This window comes from Acartia tonsa, chromosome 5 (assembly GCF_053477335.1).
Source record: "Acartia tonsa isolate MP-2025a chromosome 5, ASM5347733v1, whole genome shotgun sequence".
In the NCBI taxonomy this organism is placed as follows: domain Eukaryota; kingdom Metazoa; phylum Arthropoda; class Copepoda; order Calanoida; family Acartiidae; genus Acartia; species Acartia tonsa.
The window spans coordinates 14,049,304-14,071,518 of NC_137264.1; the positions used below are offsets into that span (position 1 = coordinate 14,049,304).

Consider the following 22,215-nt stretch of genomic DNA (forward strand, 5'->3'; position numbering starts at 1 on the left):
GCTTCTTTACTTTGTTGAAGTAAATTAATCTAATCCGATGGTTTACATTAGAAAGATAAATGTGTAGTTTACGTGCAACGACAGAACAAAAAAGTCATGTTCATTTGAGGTTCCACGGAGTTTTTGCATGTTGGAGCATAGAAACCAGAACAGATAAATTAAAGATGCGATAATCGTATTGTAGACAGCTTTCCTTGGATATTGAAATAAAAATTATAATATTAAACCCAGTTTTGTTAGCCCGGAGGACCGTATTACCGTTGTAACAATTCTAAGATTTTTATTTTAACCTTCCTGGAAATTTGTGTGTAATACGATGCTACACATAATATTTCAGTATGGGTAAGAATCAGTTCTAATGCAGAGGTAACTAATCGGTTTTGAAGCTATATTGGAAAAAAATACTTTGCCACCTAGGGAGGGAAGGGACATAAGGGGAGTAATGTACCGTCAAATGCAATGTTATCTTATTCTTTGACTCAAAAACGTTTGCATTTACTTTTCAAACAATGATTTTTAAACTGTTTTTAACCTATTTTTGAATGGGGGGTCAAAAATCTACTAGGACACCTATAGAATCAGACTGCAGAGCCCAAATTTGAATTAAGTCCCCAATAAACATTTTTGGGGGATTTAAAAATTAATTTTTAGTGTTGCTGTAATCATTTTGACCGTAGCAAAAGCTCTTTTTTTACTTCGGGTAATATTGTGGCTTACAGAACATTTTTATATAATTCACTTTATATTGATACAATAAAAAAAACATTACTCTGTTCATTGGAAATAATTTTTTTTCCAAAACAATTAATTTCATTGAAAAATCTAACATTTACAATAAAACAAATAATTCTGAAATCTAACCAATAAGAAGTCTTGTTTTATATAATTCTTTACAATTCAAAAAAAGAGTGTTTTCACAAAGTGACTTATTTCCAATGTAGTTAAATATTTTTTATTTAATTAAAATGAAAAGAATGAAAACCATACACATAAAAAATACATACTTTTTAAAATTATTTTAAAAGATAAGTTTGAATAATCTTATTTTATAACACATTTGTATATGTGACAAAAATAAATTTGTTGTGTTGCATAAACATTTGTTGTCATTTAACCCTTTACAGTCATTTTTTATGTTTTTAAAATAAGTTAGAGAACACAAAAATGTTAATGTTAATTTGTTGATATATTATAAAGAATTAACTTTTTAGTGAATTTTTATAGTAAAATCATAAGGCCTAATTTTACTCTATACCAGAATACAATATTTATGAAGCAAAACACTCTAAAAGCTATGAATTTTACCCAAATAAAAAAAAACCTTTTGCTTCGGTCAAAATGATCACGGCAACAGTAAAAATTAATATTTAAATCCCCCCAAAAAAGTTTATTGGGGACTTGATTCAAATTTAGGCTCTGCAGTCTCATTCTACTGGTGTCATAGTATATTTTTTATATACGTTTTAAAAATAGGTTAAAAACAGTTTAAGTTTAATTTAAAAAAAGCTTTTTTTGACAATATTCACGTCGACTACATAACTATAATAAAAAGTGGTCATAGCTGCCTTAATATGGACTGATCCCTGACTCTATGCAGGGATCTAAAGGGATAAGACAATGGCCGATAAATTGATGTACATCCCCTATGATAATACACAAAATTACTCCTTCTGTAGATTAAAATTAGTGGTTGAAACGTTTTGACACTCAATCAAAATCCATTAAGAGTCCCCAAAGTTGTTGAGCTAACAAATAAGATAATGTTATTATAAAACTTTGGGGACTAGTGCAATTAACAGCCCATTGTCCCCCCCCCCCCTCTCTCTCTTGACGCTATGACTGTTTACTTATGCTAATTTAATAACGACACCATTTTGGGTACAAACCAGTAATATGCTGTTTTCAACACGGCCAAATCCGCGAAACCCCAAATGTTTATGTTCATGTCTTGCAAAAAACGCCCACTCAGAAAACAAGAAATAATTCACCCTAAAAACAATCGAAGTTCACATTGCTTTTTTTAAAGGCAATCGAGAACTATTATTTCATTCCTAATTAAAATTGTAAAGCATTAAAGTTGATATTTTCTCTTCAAATATGTCTAGTTATAGAGAAGCTGCGCTATTACAGGAATAAGGTATAACCAACAAGCGAATTAAACCTAAAATAATTTTTGGGGGCAGATGTAAAGGTTGTCATTCTACTATGTGTTGACCCCCAACGACAGCTGAAATAACTTTCGAATTTCGTGATTTTTTTTATTCTTTTTGTTTTTGTAAAAGCTGGCGCTATTATAACAAGCAAAGGCGTGCTAAAGGGGTTTGTAACTTTGTATCCACCACCTGACAAAATTAAGAAGGGGAAAGAGTTACAACCCCCTACACATCCCTTCACAAGGGTCTACACCTCATAATACACCCCCATAAAACTGTTAATGGAGGTGTTAAGGTGTAAAATCATCCTTCGAAGTTTGAAATAAATAAGACAATTCTAACATACATCAATTAATAAACATAAACATATTTATTTGGGTATAAGAAATTAAACATAGTCATAAAATCAAAAAAAATATGAAATACAATTAAAATTACTATAACAATAAACAACCTAATTCCTAATCAGTTCTGCCCGGATAACCATGAATAGATCACTATGGATCTGTCTACTTTGCCCAAAATATATTATTGCTAAGGACGCAAGGACTGACCATTATAACATAATAGTAGCTACGCTATTACAAAAGTCATAGTGAGGAAATACATAAAGTAAGATTGTTGTTAGCATTGTTTTTAATGGTCATTGCTTAGCATCTGATAAACCCAGGGATTGTAAGGGATAAGACAATGGACAATAAATTGATGCACTATCCTAAGATATCTAAATTAACCCTTCTGTTGTTATAGATTATTGGTTGAAAAGCTTGGACATTGGACAAGGTAAAAAGACTTAATACAAAATTCGTGAATTTTATAAGCCTACAAATAGAAGACGAAGAGAGTCTCTCAATGACGTCATAAAAATGAAAGATGAGGAGAGGAGAAGTGGGAAAGAAAACCCCTAAAAACGAGACGGATTATCCCTCGTTTTTATGATGTAACATGCTGATTTTTTGAGAGACTTTCTTCGTCTTCCTACAAATAGGAAAACTTGTCCGATAAACCCAGGAATAGACAATGGATGATAAATTAATGTACACAAACTCCTTAAGTATGATTTCAAAATTATCCCATTTGTATATTTAATTACCCTACTGAAGAATCTAATTAAGAGTCCCCAAAGAATTTTAAGCCAATGAATGATATCTATAATACTATAATACTTTGGGGACCAGTATTATTTACAGTCCAATGTCACCTCTCTCCCTCAGCCAAAAAATCAGAAAAATTTGTGAATATTGAAAGAGAATTGGGGGTTAGTGATTTTTGTCCTCTCCCTCCTCCCTGCAATAAAACTATACTTCAGAACACCAAGAGAGTTAAAGCTCTAGACTGTACCACAAAATGCTCGGGGATCTTAATGGATATGACAATGGACGATGATAAGTTAATGTTCATTGTTCATTCAATAATGATAAAAAAAATAATTTTTCTGTAGATCAAAATTATTGGTTGAAAAGTTCTAGTTTAAAGCAACCAATTAAGATTAATATTAATAAAAGTATCCAAAGTTTAAACCAGCAATGAGAGGTGTTTAATGTTTATAAAACGTTGGGTACCATTATAATTTACAGTCCAGTCTGGTAACGATTATAGAGTTGCTATGCTTTCTAATTCGTACCTAACTGTTATAGAAATCATAATGCAAAGTTTTAAATCGATAGGACAATTCTAACATGTCTAAATTAACGCTTCGTTTTAAAAAAAAAAAAAAAAATTGTCAAAGACCCAATGGGAAAAAGGAATAATCTGATTATTCTAAAACTCTGAAGTCTAATGTTAATCATCTAAATAGTAAATCTTTAAGTTTACATTTGCAAAAATAAAATCTCGGAAATAAATCTTGAATATAAATACCAGGGAGGAAGGGAACATTTGACTATAAATTATACTGGTACCCAAAGTTTCATATTCCCTATTCAAAAACCTTGGGTACTAATTTTATATTTTCGTTAGTTGGTATAAACAACTAATATTTCTGATCTATTGAAGTGGCAATTTTGTTCAGCATCATTGGAGATGTACAACAATTTAAAGTCCATTGTCTTATCCCTTAAGATCCCTGTGAATATAGTCATTTTATTTCTTAACTACTTAGATAAACAGTTGGGTGGTTAAACACGAACTTACTGGTGCTTTGCCCAAAAGTGCCGAGTGAGTGTAGAACCCCCCACTTCAATTTGGATTAAATTGAAATTAAAGGATTTTTTTCTTTATGTTTAGACTCCTGTGGGAAACCATAACCTTTAGGGGCTATCCTGTAGACAATGTAAACCTGACCTAGTCACCTACATTTTTTTAGGGGTTTTCTTTCCCACTTCTCCTCTCTTCTCCCTCATTTTTATGACATCACAGGCTGATTTTTCAGACACTTTGTCCCGCTACCTTATTTTCAATTTCTTTCAAATATACAAGGGTTTCAGTTTTTGGAGTATTTGGCTTTATGAGGGTGGATTCAACCGCCTTCTGCTTGACTTAATGGCATTTAAACTTAAAGATCATCTATTTTGTCATCAAATAGAATTGTGCTTACCCTCAAATTGCTGAACATACACATAAGCCCCCCTCTCCCCCCCCCCCAAAAAAAAAAATACACCCAACAGTTAAATACTAGAGCATTAAAAGTTTATTATTTGTTTAATTGTCATTAAATTTAGATTTTAAAACTTGTTGATTTTTATATGCATTGTAAACCTAATTAATGGTCAATATATTTGTTTATGTTCAACTAAAAACGAGTTGCCTATTTCTTCCCTAATTTCCGAAGCAGATAACTCAACTATTGCAAACCTATTTTCAGCTACTCCGGTCAAAGGGAAAAGCGATAAAATGTATAAACGATTTATACATTATACATTTTAATTTTTCAAATTTTGGAAGTTAGAAGCTTTTTTAGCTAGTAGTAAATATTGATATAGGATGAGGTGAGGGTACAATGTACACATTCGTAAACTCAAGTTCAGCTGACCTTTTTAATATGAATGTTTTGCAGGGAGGGAAGGGACGTTGGAATATATATCATATTGGTACCCAAAGTTGTATAAATACGCTCTCTAAATCGTTGTGTTTCTAACTTTGGGTACTTTGAATTAAGACATGTTGGTTCAAACTAGCAGTGTCCAATCTTTTCAACCAATAATTCTAATTTACAGAATTGCATACTTATTCAATTGTACCTAACTGGTACAGAAATCATTATGTTAACTTTGATATTGAAAGGATAATTCTAACTGGACTAAGTAAACAATCAGAGCTATCCATCTTAGATGGACGTATGAACGGATGGACAGCTTCTAAATTAAGAAAAGCTTTGCTTTCTAAAAGATCTTACTTAAAGGAGTGGAGGGGACATTGGGCTGTTTATTACACTATAGTCCCCAAAGTTTATAATAGCGTTTTCATATTCGTTGGTTAGTTCTTAAAATTGAGTATCCAAACGTTTCACCACTAATTGTAATCTAAAGAAGGGATAATTGTGTGTGTTATCACTGGAGATGTACATCAATTTATCGACCATTGTCTTATCCCTTTAGATCCCTGTCTTACCACACAATATTTTACAATAATTTACTACCGAAAATGTAATTTCACCCAGGGATCTCAAGGGATAAGACACTGGACGATAAATAAATGTACATCCATAATGATGATGAACAAAATTACCCTTTTATTATTATTATTTCTTTAAAAAAATTTACAATACTTGTTTTAATTTTAGCTAACCAATCACCCAAATATTTTGAGCCTACATTTAAGAGAACGGGGTTGTAAAACTTTGGATATCATTGTGATTTACAGTTTAATGTCAGCTCCCTCGCTAAATTGTAATCTTATCTTCCTTATCGACGTTTAAAAAGATATTTGGTCCCCAAAAAGGTAAACTTAATTTAACATTTACATAGAAAAAAGGGCATTAAAACAAATAAGAAAATTAAAAGATAAAAATATCGAAGCTTTACGAATTGTCTCAAAAACTCAGTCATGTGACGTCATAAAAATGAGGGTTTATCCATCTCTTTTTTAGGGGTTTTCTTTTCCACTTTTCCTCTCATCCCTCATTTTTATGACGTCACATGGCTGATTGTTTGAGACACTTTGTAAAGCTTTAAAATATCTGAAAGCTTTAAAAGTGGGAAAGGTTTCGTGTTTTTTTGGTTTAAACTTATTTTTCATACAATTAAAAATGTATTATTTCTCAGAGAGAAATAGGGTAAAGTCCCAAAATATTTATGATTATGTTTACTTATTCATTGGCTTAACAACTTAGGTGAATTGATTAGTTAGTTAATTAAGTTAAATGTTTAAACGTTTCAACCACTAATTTCAATCTACAGAAGGGGTAATTTTGTGTTTCATTATTAAGGATGTACATTAATTTATCGGCCATTGCCTTATCCCTTTAGATCCCTGATTATTTCAAATCACTACAATCGCGAGGAATAAATATAAATTATTCCCGAAAATATTTATTTATAGTGATTAGAAATAATATTCATATTTAAACAAAAAGGAAGGACAAACAAAATTAACAATTGTGGAGTGTCAGAATATGTAGAATATAAATGTACAAGTATAAACAAAATTGTAAGTTAATTTGTTGCAAAATTTCGCAAATACAGGATAAGGACATCTTTACATTTTTAGGACTTGATTATCGATATCTTATTCCAACAAGGATGACAACATCTATAAAAGCGAAGTACTGAAACGGTAGGACAAACGGACTTTGACACTTCTATAGTGTCAGAACTGAATAATCAGAATATAAATGTATAAGAGTCAAAGCAAAATTGTAATTAAATTTGTTGAAAAACTGCTTGATACAGGATAATGTTTATGGACATACTTACATTTTTAGGACTTGATTATAGAGTTGCTTTGCTTATAAAATTATTCTTTGTTGTCCCAGGAATCAATATACCAAAATCCAGATCAATCGGATGATTAGATCACATAAAAATGTGTTGTTAAAAAAATCAAAAAATCAACATGTTAGAATGGACATACGGACATTCTGTTAACGATTATAGAATTGCTACACTTTCGAAATCGTACCTAACTCTTATAGGAATCATCATGCAAAGTTTGAAATCGATAGGACAATGCATATATTAACAAAAAAAGCTATCCGTTCCAGACGGACGTACGGACCGACCATTAATATAGAAAAGCTTCGCTTAAAAAAAGAAATAGCGTTATTGAGTTGATGTCCACTTAGCTAATTAAACAAAGCAAAAATATAGTTCTATTTAAGAAAAATATAATTATCAAATAAATATATTTTTTGTTATTGTAAATATCACAAATTTTCTTTAGACTTATATGCAACACATACATAATACATATATAATATGTTTATATGGGTATTAAAAAAAGGCTAGGCAGTTTTTTTAATTTACAATAAATTTTTGCAGGTATTCATGACCATAAAACTGATTTATAAATCACTTTCTATGTACATCAGATAGAAAAGAAGATTTGAAATCTGCATCAAATTTTAAGTTTTTTTTATAAAATTCGTTTTTTTGTATAATTCTTTATTTAAAAGCGCAAATACAATTTAATTTAATTAATTTGAATCACCTAAAACTGCATTTGCGCTATTAAATAAAGAATTATACAAAAAAAACGAATTTTATACAAAATCCCTACAATTTCAAATCTACCTCTAACATGAAAATTCTTTCCAACCTAAATAGTCTAATCCATCTATGTCTTTTTTGTATCACTACTTTTGGAAGTTCTCATCCTTGTTGGTTTTTATTTCTCATAGCATTATAAGCTTTTGCTTTCTGTACATCTACAATTTCTGCATTGATATCCAAATGCTTCATAGTTAGCAACCTAAAATAAAGTATGCAATTAAGCACAAACTTGATAATTTGCCTCCAAGTTCCTTGTCAAGCACTGAAAACCCTCTTACCCCTTTTTTGAAAATTAATTGAAAACATGGGGGGGGGGCGGAGTTTTGTATTTTATATTGGATACGGGGCAGCGCCGCAGGTATAGTCTCCATAGGGTTAGGCATGGGAGAAACAAGGATGACAACATCCATAAAAGCGAAGCTCTGAAACGGCAGTACAAACGGACATTAACACTTGTATAGTGGCAGAACTCAGAATATAAATGAATAAGAGTCAAAGCAAAATTGTAAGTAAACTTGTAGGAGAACTTCTTGATACAGGATAATGTTTATGGACATAATTACATTTTTAGGACTTGATTATTGAGTTGCTTTGCTTATAAAATTATTCTTTGTTGTCCCAGGAATCAGTATACCAAAAATCAAAACAATCAGATAATTAGATCACATAAAAAATTTGTCGTTAAAAAAGTAAAAAATCACTATGTTTAAAATGGACGTACGGATTATGACTATACGTAATGATTATAGAGTTGCTACGCTTTCTAAATCATACCTAACTACTGCAGAAATCGCCATGCAAGGTTTGAAATCGATAGGATAATTCTGACATGCCTAAATTAACGAAAAAAGATATCCGTCTCAGACGTACGTACGGACGGACGGACGGACCCTAATTATAGAAAAGCTTCGCTTTTAAAAAACTACCACCACTTCCCACTTTTAAATTTTTTTTTCAAAAAAATGAATATAAACGTTTCAGTGCTTGATTGGCACTTTGAGAGAAAGTAAACATTTATTTAAATAAACTGCGAACCAAAAAAATAGACAAACCTGAATTTTCAGAATAGCAGCTTTATTATTCATTTAGGATGATTTTACTGTAAATATGCATCTTTTGGTTACATGTTTCCACCGTTAATTTTTTATCAATCAGCACCAATGATGCACAAGATCTCAAAAACAGCATATGGGGGAAAAACTGGTGAACCAAAAAGATATGCAAATCCAAAACAAATCAACGGAAAAGTGATTTTTTTCACTTTTCTTCTCTTTTAAAGATTGATACTGATAAATTAACGATTTTTAAAGGGATTTATGCATTAGTTATTATGAAATATAATATTAGGTACAAATTAATGATTTTTCAAAATAAGAAATATTAGAAAAAAAGAAATTCGACCCCTTTCACTTTAGAGCACAGTTGCTGACCTACTGTCTTATGGATGAAGCTAAATACATGTTAGAGATAAAAATTACCATCAAAAGTATACAAAAATGTTTTGTGATGTGTTAAAAAAATCCATTTTAAAATCTTGATTTTAAAGATTATGGCCTTTAAGATGCACCTACGGGTAGTGATGGTGAGCCAAATGTTATCAAAGTGCATACTCATGATGACAACTTATATATTGAAATATGGTCCAATTTTTGTATTCATAGCAGCCTCCAGCCAAGCGGTATTAAAAACGAAAAAAAATTGCAATTTTAATTACTCCAATTCATAAAGTAATTACTGTAGTTTTTAGAAGATGTTTATATTTCTTGTCGGGAGGCTCCATTGGAGATTGCTATCAATACAAAAATTGGACCATAGTTCAATATATAAGTTGTCATCATGATCATGCACTTTAATAACATTTGGCTCACCATTTCCACCAGTAGGAGCATCTTTAAGGCCATCATCCTCAAAGTCAAGATTTTAAATGGATTTTTTAACACATCACAAAACATTTTTGTACACTTTTGAGGGTAATTTTTATCTTCAACATGTATTTAGCTTCATCCTTAAGAATGGAGGTCAACAACTGTCCTCTAAAGTGAAAGTGAAATATTTCTTAGAAAAATCATTTTTTTCTACCTTATACTATATTTCATAATAATTAATGCATAAATCTCTTTAAAAATTGCTAATTTATCAGAATCAATCTTTTAAAGAGGAGAAAAGTGCAAAAAAAGTCTTTTTTATAGATTTGATTTGGATTTGCATACATTTTTGGTTCATCAGTATTTCCCTCAAATGCTGTTTTTGAGATCTTTGAGAGTAAAAAATGAACAGTGGAAACTTGTAACCAAAAGATGCATCTACATTTCATATTTACAGTAAAATTATCCAAAATGAATAATGAAGCTGCTATTCTGAAAATTCAGATTTGCCTATTTTTTTGGTTCGCAGTTTATTTATAATTTGCTTATTGTGATTTGGCTTTGAGATGACTTATTAAATAAACCATCCATCTATGGATTTGCCATTGTCGTATCCCTTTAGATTCCTGATAATTTACCTACAGTACTGTAAATCTGAATCCGTTCTCTGATCAATATAATCCATATCATTATAGTTTCCAAGATTGAGATGAACAGACACTTCTTTAACACCACATTTTTCCTAATAAAAAATTTTTAAAGGATGAAAACATTTGTATAAGGTTAGCTTTGCATGTTTATAATGCACACTCTTACATCTATTACGTAATTAGAGAGATTCAATGCTTGTCCTAGGAATCACCATCTTAAAATAAAGGGGGGCGGGGTAGTTTTTTTGTTTTAACTTTAGATCAGGATTATTTTTGGTACTGGGTAACCCCGCAGGGTTAGGATAGCGCAGATATAGGCTCCAAAGGGGTTAGGTAAAAAAAAACTATCCCCCTCCATTTCTTATTTTCAATTTATTTGTAAAGTATAGGAAAGAGGGGACATTGCTCAAACGGTCACTTGTGGAAAAGCACCATTACAGCGAACAAAAAAAATTTACCTGCAAAATTTTGTTATGTTCTTTTAATTTCACTTTGTTGAATTCCATTCTTTTTTCTCCATATTCTTTTAATTTCTGTCCAAATGTTCGTTTAAAATGATCATACAGTTTTATATCAGCTGCTAAATAATTCTCTAAATAGGTAGCAATAAAATTATTTTTTTTCTTAAATTATGTATCTAGTCCTAGTACTATAGTAGGGATCTTAAGGGATAAGACAATGATTGATAATTTTAATTGGATAAACATGGTTTTTATCAAACGATCCAGGTATAATTAAAGTACGGAAAGATTTTAAACCTAGCGTCTTTTTAATCCCAGAGCGTAGAAGTAGAAAGGAAAAATAGCCTAACTCCAAACATTGATATATAAATTTAAAAGCTTAAAACCATGAAGGGATCTATAAAAAGCTTCCATAAAATGGAGAACTCGATCAGTTCAGTAGTTATCGAAATCTTAAGCTACAGAAAAAAAAACTTACTTTATACTATAGGAAAAGGATTTTGTAGCAAAGGATCTTGCTAAACGGTAAACGGATACGGTTCTCCTTTACAGTGTAGCTACTCATATGGCCCTGGAAGATTTATAGCTATTTAGAAGTGGATGCCAACTCCCTTCGACGAGAAATCACCCCTAAAAAAACTACCTTCCACCACCCAATTGAACCGTTTAAAGACAGTAGTACCTACAGACATATCCTAATCATATAGTAGCTGCGCAACTAGAAGGCTTTCACAGAAACATTTAAAAAAAATTATATTGCTAGTTTTTCCTAGGAATTGTGTTGAGTCCTGGGACAACCTGGTCTTAGAATTAGGGTGCAGTGTGTTCAAACGTAGGTGCTCTATGTCACTAAATATTCATTATTTGTAAAGCTTTTTAATAACTACTAGCGGCCACGCCCCATAGAGGCCTCTAGAGGCACTTGGGGAGGGAGGAGTTGAATTCGATAACCCAATTCTTTATTTTAAATTTGAAAAGAAAAAGTAAAAAGAATTTAGGGTTGGGATTTTTTATGGGGTTGAGATGGGTCGACTACAAATGCCCTCCGCCATTTTCAATTTCAGTTTTTAAATAATTTTAAAAAAATTTGGGGGGTGTTAATTTTGTCTTGGAAGGGTGGTAGTACCTCCATCAAAATAATTATAAACCTTCCCAGGGCCTATGAGAAGCTACCCTGTAAAGGAGAACCATATCGGTAAAAAACATACAGACAAACACACAGAAGACATCCTGTTACTTTATTATAAGGATGATCGGTCCGATCGTTAGTAACGGATAATTGCACTTATGGTCAATTTTGGCATGTTAGAATTGTCCTATCAATTTCAAACTTGTACAGTAATTCTTGTAACAGGTACAACTTAAAAAGTGTAGCAACTATATAATCGTTACTAGAAAGATTGTTCATCAATATAAAACATGATTTTTTGTACCTCAAATTCCAACAAAGTTTCTCTGCTAAAAGTAATAATGATTCAGGAAACCTAAACAAATATTTTTTTGTTAAAGCGATGCTACTCTGGTAATGACAATGTCTGTCCGTATTTCATTTGTCTGTGTGTCAGTAACGAAATAGAGGAATTATGCCTTATTTTGAGTGCTCAAAGTTGGGATACTGCTTTTCTTTGTGAAGATTTGCCATCTTGCAACTTACGGATATAATTATCCTTGTTTGAATAATTAACAAAAGCACATTTATATGGGTACGGGTGATGGGGGGGGGGGGGGCAGCCTCAGGGGTGCTAAATCATTTTGATCGATAATACCGTCTTTTAGATTGGAGCAGCCCCTGGCTGTTTATATAGTTTTCTCACAATGCAATGGCTAAAAACATGATTAGTAACCTATTAAAATTGAAATTAATGTATGAGTCAACTAAAACAGCCCAAGTAGTTAAAGAAATGACAAGTTACAATATTGGAATACTTGGAATTGCAGAATGTAGATGGACAGGACAAGGACAAACCACAACCAAAGATGGCCACCTAATACTTTATTCTGGTCATGAAAGTCAACATATGTATGGGGTTGCTATAATTATTCAAAAACGACATGTCAATTCACTAATAGACTGGAAACCTATATCAGACAGAATAATTAAGGCTAGATTCCAATCAAGGCACTGCAAGTTGACCCTTATCCAATGCTATGCCCCAACAAATGACAAAAGTGAAGAAGTAAAACAAGAGTTTTATGATCAACTGCAATTAATCAGAAACTCAGTACCCAAACATGACATGTGTCTAGTTCTTGGAGATATGAATGCTTAAGTAGGAACTGACAGGACTGGAGTGGAAAATGCAATGGGACACTTTGACATAGGTACAAGAAATGAAAATGGAAAACTTTTACTTGAATTCTGTTTAAATAATGATATGGTCGTAGGAGGTACATTATTCCAACACAAAAACATTCACAAATGTACCTGGACAACACCTGATGGACAAACAAGAAACATGATTGGCCATATTATGATCAATAGAAAATGGGTCAAGTCAATGCAAGACTGTAGGAGCTATAGAGGAGCCGACATATTCAGTGACCATGAACTAGTTGTCAGTAAGATTAAATTAAAGCTGAAGCGTACTGGCCATGATAAAAAGAGTGAGATTGGTAGACAATATGATTCTTCAAGATTAAATGACCCAGTGATAAAGAAGGAATTTGTCTTAAAACTCAGAAATAGATTTCAAGTCTTAGAGGACCTAAATGACGAGACTGAGATCACATGGACTTCAATTAAAGAAAACTTTCAATCTACTGCTAAGGAAATCCTAGGACACAAGAAACCAGAGAAAAAGGACTGGATCTCTGAAGAAACATGGAACAAAATAGAAGAGAGAAAGAAGCTTAAAAACAAAATTCATAATGCTCAACATTTGGCTGACATGGGCAATTTAAGAGCTGAATATACTGCTAAAGACAAAGAAGTCAAAAAGCGCACAAGGAAAGACAAGAGAGATTACATTGACAATATGGCTGAAAAGGCCCAGAGAGCAGCTGACTTCGGTAACATGAAAACAGTATACAACATAACCAAGCAACTAAGTGGCAAATATAACAAAAAGAGTGGTGAAACTATCAAGGCTAAAGATGGTAAATTACTCACTACAGAAAAAGAAGTTGCTGAAAGGTGGAAATCGTATTTTGAAGAAGTGTTGAACAGACCTGAACCTGAAATTACTGCAGAACCAGAACCAGGACATGAAATAGACATAGACACAAGACCACCAACTATTCAAGAAGTTAAAGCTGCTATACATAGTCTAAAGAATGACAAAGCACCTGGACCTGACTTGATAACTGCCGAAATGCTTAAGGCAGACATAGATCTTTCTGCTAGGACTCTGACTGATCTCTTTGATAAAATTTGGAGACAAGAAAAGATACCAACTGACTGGTCTAAAGGTATAATCATAAAACTACCTAAGAAGGGAGATTTGAACAATTGTGATAATTGGAGAGGAATTAGGCTGCTTTCTATCCCAAGCAAGGTCCTATGTAAAGTCATTTTAAACAGAATTGATGAGAAAATTGACAATAAACTAAGAGAAGAACAAACTGGATTCCGTGCTGGAAGAGGCTGTGTTGACCAAATTTTCACCCTAAGGCCTTTGACTCCATACACAGACAAACACTCTGGAAAATACTAAGAAGTTATGGTATACCCGAAAAGATGATAATTATGATAACTAAATTTTATGACAACTTCCAAGCCTGTGTTTCAGTTGGAAACAATAAGACATCTGATTTCTTTTAAATAAGCACTGGAGTTAGACAGGGATGCATTTTATCACCTATTCTATTTATATTGGTCATTAACTGGGTGATGAAAAAACCACAGAGGACAAAAAACGTGGTCTCCAGCTGGGCATACTAGGACACCTAGAAGATCTGGACTTTGCTGATGACCTGGCACTGATTTCAGAAACAATTAAACATCTACAAGCTAAGACAGATAGACTAGTCAAATACGCAGGACAAGTCGGGCTCTTTGTTAATGTCAAGAAGACTGAAATTATGAATATACCTACAAACCCTGATCAAACTATAACAATAAATGGTGAACAATTGAAACAAAGCAACAAATTCACCTATTTGGGGAGTGTTATCAGCAGTGAAAATGGCTCAAAAGCTGATATTAAAACCAGGATTGATAAGGCTAGGGTTGCTTTCAACAGTCTACACAACGTTTGGAATTCAAAGAAACTTGCTCTGAAAACAAAAATCAGACTTTACAACAGTAATGTGAAATCAGTTCTTCTTTATGGAGCTGAATGCTGGAGAACTGTGAAAACTGAAACAAATCAACTTCATGCATTTCACAATAGCTGCCTAAGAAGAATTTGCAAAATATTCTGGCCAAACAAAATATCAAACATTGAGCTGTATGCTAAGTGCAATAGTATTGAAGCAGAAGTGAAATTTAAAAGACTAAGGTGGCTAGGACATGTGCTTAGAATGGAACAAAATAGGTTTCCAAAAAAGTGCTTAAAATGGAACCCCACCACTGGTAAACGTAAACGGGGACAACCAAAAATGACCTGGAGGCGAAGCACTGAAAAGGACCTCTTTAATTTGGAATTAACATGGGGAGAAGCTGAAGCACTTGCCATAAAAAGGAATTCATGGAGGAACAGGGTGGCCGTATTCTCTGGACTCCACAGTCCAAAAGAGAGACGCGCCTGAACTGAACTGAAAATTGAAATTATGATTATGCTAGAAGCTAGTAAAAGTGGCTGACTCAGATTATGACGTCAAAAAATTAACTAATGAGAGGCCAGTATACATTGTAATTGACCAATGGTAAAATTTATAGTGGCCTCTCATTGGTTAATTTTTTCATAATCTGAGTCAGCCACTTTTACTAGCTTCATTATGCTATAATGTAATTATTAACTATGAAATGTGATCTTCTCATAACAGGATTGAACGAGTTATTGAATAAAAGTTGTTGTTATTATTATTATTATTATTATTACGAGCACATCTCCCTAATAGGTGAGTCACCAACTAATGCATGTTATGTTACCTTTCAACCAAAAGAATGAGATCAAAATCTTTTTCAATTTGTTTAATTTTGTTATGAATTGCAGTACTATTATCCATATTATGTTTCTCTAGCCCAAGCTCATATAGCATTGTATTTCTCAACTTTTCTACCTGAATTATAAAATTTATTTTTTCTTTGTATATAGGTATCAGGGTGTCTGTGTGTAGCAAATAGGTGACCGGACAAATCACCTCAATAATCAGCCATGTGACGTCATAAAAATGAGGGATTATCCACCTCTTTTTATGGGTTTTCTTTGCCACTTCTCCTCTAATCTCTCATTTTTATGACGTCACATGGCTGATTTTTGGAGACACTTTGGAAAGCTTCCACATATACACTATTCAAGGCTGAACTACTAATAATTATTTCTTCATAATAACCCCCCCCCCCCCGGCCCCCCCTTAATCATTTCAGTTTATTCTAATCAGGTAGGGCTGGAAAGACACTCTGAGGGGACAATCGATCAAATATTCAATACTAGACTTTGGTCTAGACTTTGGGGATTTGCTTAAATTGCCTGAGAATGATTCCCCAAGTTTAATGGGGACCAATCTGGTCCAAATTTGAATGACATCATGTGAAAATCCGCGGCATTAAATATATTACCATGTAATTTTATGATAAACAAGGATGACAACATCCCAAAAAGCGAAGCACTGGAACGGTAGGACAAACGGACATTAACACTTGTATAGTGTCAAAACTGAATAATCAGAATACAAGTGTATGAGAGTCGAGGAAAAATTGTAAGTAAATTTGTTGAAAAACTGCTTGATGCAGGATAATGTTTATGTACATACTTCCATTTTTAGGACTTGATTATAGAGTTGTTTTCCTTATAATATTGTACTTTGTTGTTCCAGAAATCAATATATCAAAAATCAGATAAATCGGATTATTAAATCACATAAAAATTTGTTGTTAAAAAGTAAAAAAAATCAACATGTTTAAAATGGAAGTACGGACATTCTGGTACTGTATTGGGTCCCTACAACATTATTTTCTCCATTTTTCTTTTGTCGAACTAGTTCATCTAATGAAGGCGTTCCTTTGGGGACCCAGGGCCTAAAAATTATACTTTAAATATAGAAAGTCTAGATGATCAATCATCTAGTTTGACCAATAGTAACACAGTCTAGAAGGAATAATCAGACCAATTTTTATTACACATTTTGGTAAAAAAGAGTCTTTATTGAAAACTACTATTGAAAGAGAGACTAATGGATCAATGGATAATTATTGAATTGAATTATTTAAGCTGCTTAATTTGCAACTATTTCTCAACACATAATGAATCCACTTGTCGTCGGGGAGGTTATAGGTTCGAATCACGGGTAATAACTAAAGCGTAAAAAATAGTTCCTACTGCTGCTAAGTCTGAAATTAATAGTTAGACTAAGGGGAATGCCCAAAACAGGCGCAACTCATTACCATGTACATTGAACAACAGTTAGGACTTACAGACACATGTTGTGTAATCAAAGAGTTGGTCGTCTGTTGGGTGGTACTTAACCTAATACCCTGGCTGGTAGGACAGAAAATAAGAGAATGGCTTATCATAGTTATCTAAAGTTGTTGGACCTGACGTTAGAGTGTCATGGACAGCAACCATGCCGGTATGGGGTAATTCATAGGTATAGAGCAGCTGCACCACTAAAAATTGGTATGGACATTTGTAAATTTAAATTGAACCAACCTGTACAAATCATCCCATAAGGATATAAACAAATCAACAGGGTGCCGCAGCATGGTAAAATAAACAGTTCCTTCGCCCAGTGTCCCAGATATCTGTTCCTAAATTTGAATATGTGTATAATATGTCTTAGCTTAGCTTGATGTTAAAGGGGATGGGGGGAGGGGGGCTGTAATGGGTCGTTTACCCCCACATAAACTTTAAAAAACTTGCTCTCTCTTTTAGGTAGGCAATCCGAATCCGGGATCCAGAATCCGCCCAATTTTTTGTCAATTTTGGAATCCGAATCCGGAGTCCGTTTTTTAATAGCGGATTCGGATTCTTAATTGGAAGGCTAAAATTAGCGTCTTTAGTTTTTTCTTTCAACTCCCCCTTTTTGAAGGCAAAGATTATCCACAGTGCATGTGAAGGTGCTTTGACTTTTGTGTCAGAACCTAAATTGGGACATAGTGCATTTCATTACCCTAGGTTAGGTAACTTCATTTCACTTTTCAACATGCAGCCGTTTTTGAGAAAATTAGATTTGAAAATTTCAAGTTCAATTTTCATCCACTAGGAGTTACCGCATAATCATGACAAGAAAAGCAAATATTATTCAAATAAAATTTTGAACAACTTTGCTTTTATAAAGTCAGTCATAAAATCTCTCTATATATGATTTATTTAAGGCTGAATTTCCGTGACCTTAGCAAAGCAACTGATAAAAATGGCCATGAATCAACTCACTGATTCCAACTAGTTTTTAAACAGAAGATATGATATTGTAGTCTTCTTATTTATCTTTCATCTATCTCTCTATCTATCTATCCATCTATTTATTCATCTATCTATTCATCTATCTATTCCTCTATCTATCTACACATAAAAATTGAATTTTGGGACTTTCTTCTGGGGATTTTTTAATGAAAACTTTTTTCACATAACTAAGCGGCTTTCTTTTTGGGACAGATTTCATTATGGCTCTTTCCTTCTAGGGGCTAAAACAACCCCTCCCCCCCATAAAAAAAACTAAAAATAGGAGTTCTAAGCCTATTTTTTAAGATAACAGGCTGATTTGTGTAATGTAAACTTTTTTACATAACTAAACTAAGTAATCATTACAGATTTCAATTTGGCAATTTCCTTCTAGGGGCCTTTGTAAAATCTTTTGTGTAATACTCTACATGTAAAACTCAGAAAACTAATTTGGGCACCTGATATCTTTTCCTATAAGTGTACAAACACACACCCCCCCCCCCCCCCCCCCTACATCTTTCTTGAAGTGTAAATGGAAAACAAAAAATGTCCGCCCTATAAGAAGAAAACAAAAGTTTTAGACATTTTTATCAAGATTAAATCTTGAAATTTTCAAAATATATTAACGTGGGAAAATAAAATTTTGAACAACTTTGCTTTTATAAAGTCAGTCATAAAACCTCTCTATATATGATTTATTTAAGGCTGAATTTCCGAGACCTTAGCAAAGCAACTGATAAAAATGGCCATGAATCAATCAACTCACTTAAGGAGTAGTTTTAAGAAGAACTTTATAAAAGCAAACTTGTTCAAATTTTTAAATAAATAATCTTTGCTTTTCTTGTCATGATTATGCGATTAAGCGTGTATTTAAAAACAGAGATTTAGATAACCCTCTGTGACACATCTAAATAGAAGATATGATATTGTAGCCTTGCCTTCCTAAATCTCATATCTATTCTTCCATCTATCTGAATGTCTGTCTATCTATCTAAATATCTGCCTGTCTATCTATCCATCTGTCTATCTATCTGTCTATCTATCTATCTATATACCTGATCCCATCTGGCATGTAAACAGAAGATATGATATTGTAGTCCAGCCCTCTCCCATGGGGTTTCAGATATCATCTCTCTAATAACAAACATGCATAACAATACCCAAAAATCAGCGAAGCAAAAGAATCAAAATTTGTTTATAAAAAGTACTTAAATTAAGATTTTTTGGCATAATACCTACTTATTTAATTTGTTTAGAGCATTTTGAGATGTTGAGCAAAACCTCCTAACAATGACAGACAACCAATACTTTGTCAGTATGTCATAAATGTTTTTAATAATGAGTTTTACCTATTTTGAAAAAGACATTTCCCGATATGCTAAAGGTTGCTTGATGTCGCGAATATGACATAGCAGCAGTAGATACAACTTTTGATATCTATACTAATTGTATAGCTAGGTCGGGATTTAAACCCTTCACCCATTAAAACGTTTTTAAAAGCTAAGCTTTTCTATAATTAGGGTCCATACGTCCGTAACGGTTAGCTTTTTGTTAATCTAGGCATGTTAGACTTGGCCAATTGATTTAGAAAGCGTAGTAACTCTATGATCGTTACCAGAATGTCAAAGATGTTGATTTTTAAATGTTTTTAACAAAGACAGAAAAACACAAACTATAAAATTTAATGGTCAATTGAAAAGTTAGCAAACCCTTACAATTAAAATTCCAAAAAATGCAATCTTTGATTGACAGAAAGCTTCGAAATAATGAAAGCTTTCAAATCTAACATGCAACTTTAAACACCAGAAATGAAATCTTCAGCAAGTGTCCGCATAGAGACAAATTCCTTCTTTCAAAGTGCATGACGTTAATCATATTCAAAGCAGTATTTTTTTTTATATAAATGTATTAAATTGTAACTGCAAATGATAAAATATATTTTTAACTCTTATTTTATACACCTTACTTGGAACTGATGATCTATTTAATAGTGAAACAATTGTCTTCCATCAATAAAATGTTAAAGAAATGACCTGTGTTTATATATATAATAATTTTTTATGTAGTATAACTATCCGATTGATTTAATTTTTGAAAAACGGATTCCTAGGACAACAATGTACAATGATATAAGCGAAGCATCTCTATATTCAAGTCCTAAAAATGTAAGTATTCCTTAAACATTATCCTGTCATTTAGGTAGTTTTTAAACAAATTTACTTACAATTTTGTTTCGACTTTTATACATTTATATTCTGATTATTCACTTCTGACAAACTACAAGTGGTAATGCTCGTTTATCCTACCGTTTCAAAGCTTCGCTTTTATGGATGATGTTATCCTTGTTCTTAAGATAACCTTTTAAACTTATCCTCAAATTTCCCGAAGTCACCAGCTTCGCCAGGACCGAGGACGACATTCAGATTATTGACCAGGGCAAATCTTATTAGGATATTCTGTAGTGTAGAACTGGCACACTAGATAGATAGATAGATATATAGCTAACTTATAGATAAATAAATTGATATATACAAGAATAGAAAAAAACATATAGATATGTGGTTAATATGATTATATGATTGATTTAGATAGATAGATAGATAGATAGATAGATAGATAGATAGATAGATAGATAGATAGATAGATAGATAGATAGATAGATAGATAGATAGATAGATAGATAGATAGATAGATAGATAGATAGATAGATAGATAGATAGATAGATAGATAGATAGATAGATAGATAGATAGATAGATAGATAGATAGATAGATAGATAGATAGATAGATAGATAGATAGATAAATAGATAGACAGACAGACAGACAGACAGACAGACAGACAGACAGACAGACACACAGACACACAATCAGACATACATACATACAGACAGATAGAATGATAGACAGACATGTAGACATGTAGATATATACTCAAAGATTTCATATTTATATAAATATACCTTATGTAATTTAGGATAACCAATTTTCATAACTTTTTCACATTGATTTTTGACTTTTCTACTTTTTATTTTTTCTTCATATAAATTGTTTTCTCCATTTAAACTAAAAAAAAAATTTAAATAACATCCAGGGCTCGAAGCTTTTCTATAATTAGAGTCGGTATGTCCGTCTGTCTGGGACAGTAAGCTCTTTTCGTTAATTTAGACATGTTAGAATTGTCCTATCGATTTAAACTTTGCATGATGATTACTATAACAGTAAGGTACAATTTAGGAATCGTAGCAACTCTATAATCATTATAAAAAAATTCATACATCCATTTAAAACATGTTTCTTTTTAAAACTTTTTAACAATAATTGTTACATGATATAATTATCCTATTCATCTGATTTTTGGAATACTGATTCCTATTACAACAAGGTACAATGTCATAAGTGAACCATCTCTTCAATCAAGTTGAAAAAATGTAAGTATGACCTTAAACTTCAGTCTTTATATAAGCAGTTTTGTAAAAAATTTTGTTTCACTTATATATAAACATTTATTATTCTGCTTTTCAGTTCTGACACTCTGCAAGTGTTAATGTTCGTTTGTCCGTCTGACTTGTTGAGCTTTACTTTTATGAATGTTATCATCTTTGCTGTGAAGTAATAATTTACCTTGATGATAAGAAAGAAAATGTGAAAATTATTGCTACAGCAATAAAATATAAATATTTTCCTCTCGTCCTTGACATATTTCTACAATTAAAAGTATTATAAATTGAATAAAAGTTAGATATATTTCGTTTTAAAGTCGAACATTCTCTACGTTAATTTAGGTATCAGTCTTACAGATAAAGGGTGCTTAAAAAAACAATTGCTTACAATTTGAAGTACTTCAAATCTTGGAGATAGACCCTATATTGTTTTAGTTTTTGATGGGTATGTAAAAACCTTTTCATAGACACCTTAACCAGATTTCTAACTCAATTTTTGCCAATTTGGCAAAA

General features: G+C 32.2%; 1 protein-coding gene across 1 annotated transcript; it reads right to left on the reverse strand.

The window, feature by feature from the left end:
- Positions 1 to 7,740: 7,740 nt before the first annotated feature.
- On the reverse strand, positions 7,741 to 21,963 carry LOC145318797 (galactose-3-O-sulfotransferase 2-like). Its single transcript, XM_080160383.1, has 12 exons — positions 21,884 to 21,963; positions 21,223 to 21,325; positions 20,620 to 20,738; positions 19,317 to 19,395; positions 17,530 to 17,627; positions 16,826 to 16,898; positions 15,810 to 15,940; positions 12,211 to 12,261; positions 11,547 to 11,626; positions 10,775 to 10,908; positions 10,305 to 10,408; positions 7,741 to 8,000 (listed from the first exon to the last, which is right to left on the reverse strand). Exons 1-12 carry the CDS (start codon positions 21,958 to 21,960, stop codon positions 7,901 to 7,903), a joined length of 1,149 nt encoding a protein of 382 aa, XP_080016509.1. The 5' UTR covers positions 21,961 to 21,963; the 3' UTR covers positions 7,741 to 7,900.
- Positions 21,964 to 22,215: the final 252 nt, after the last annotated feature.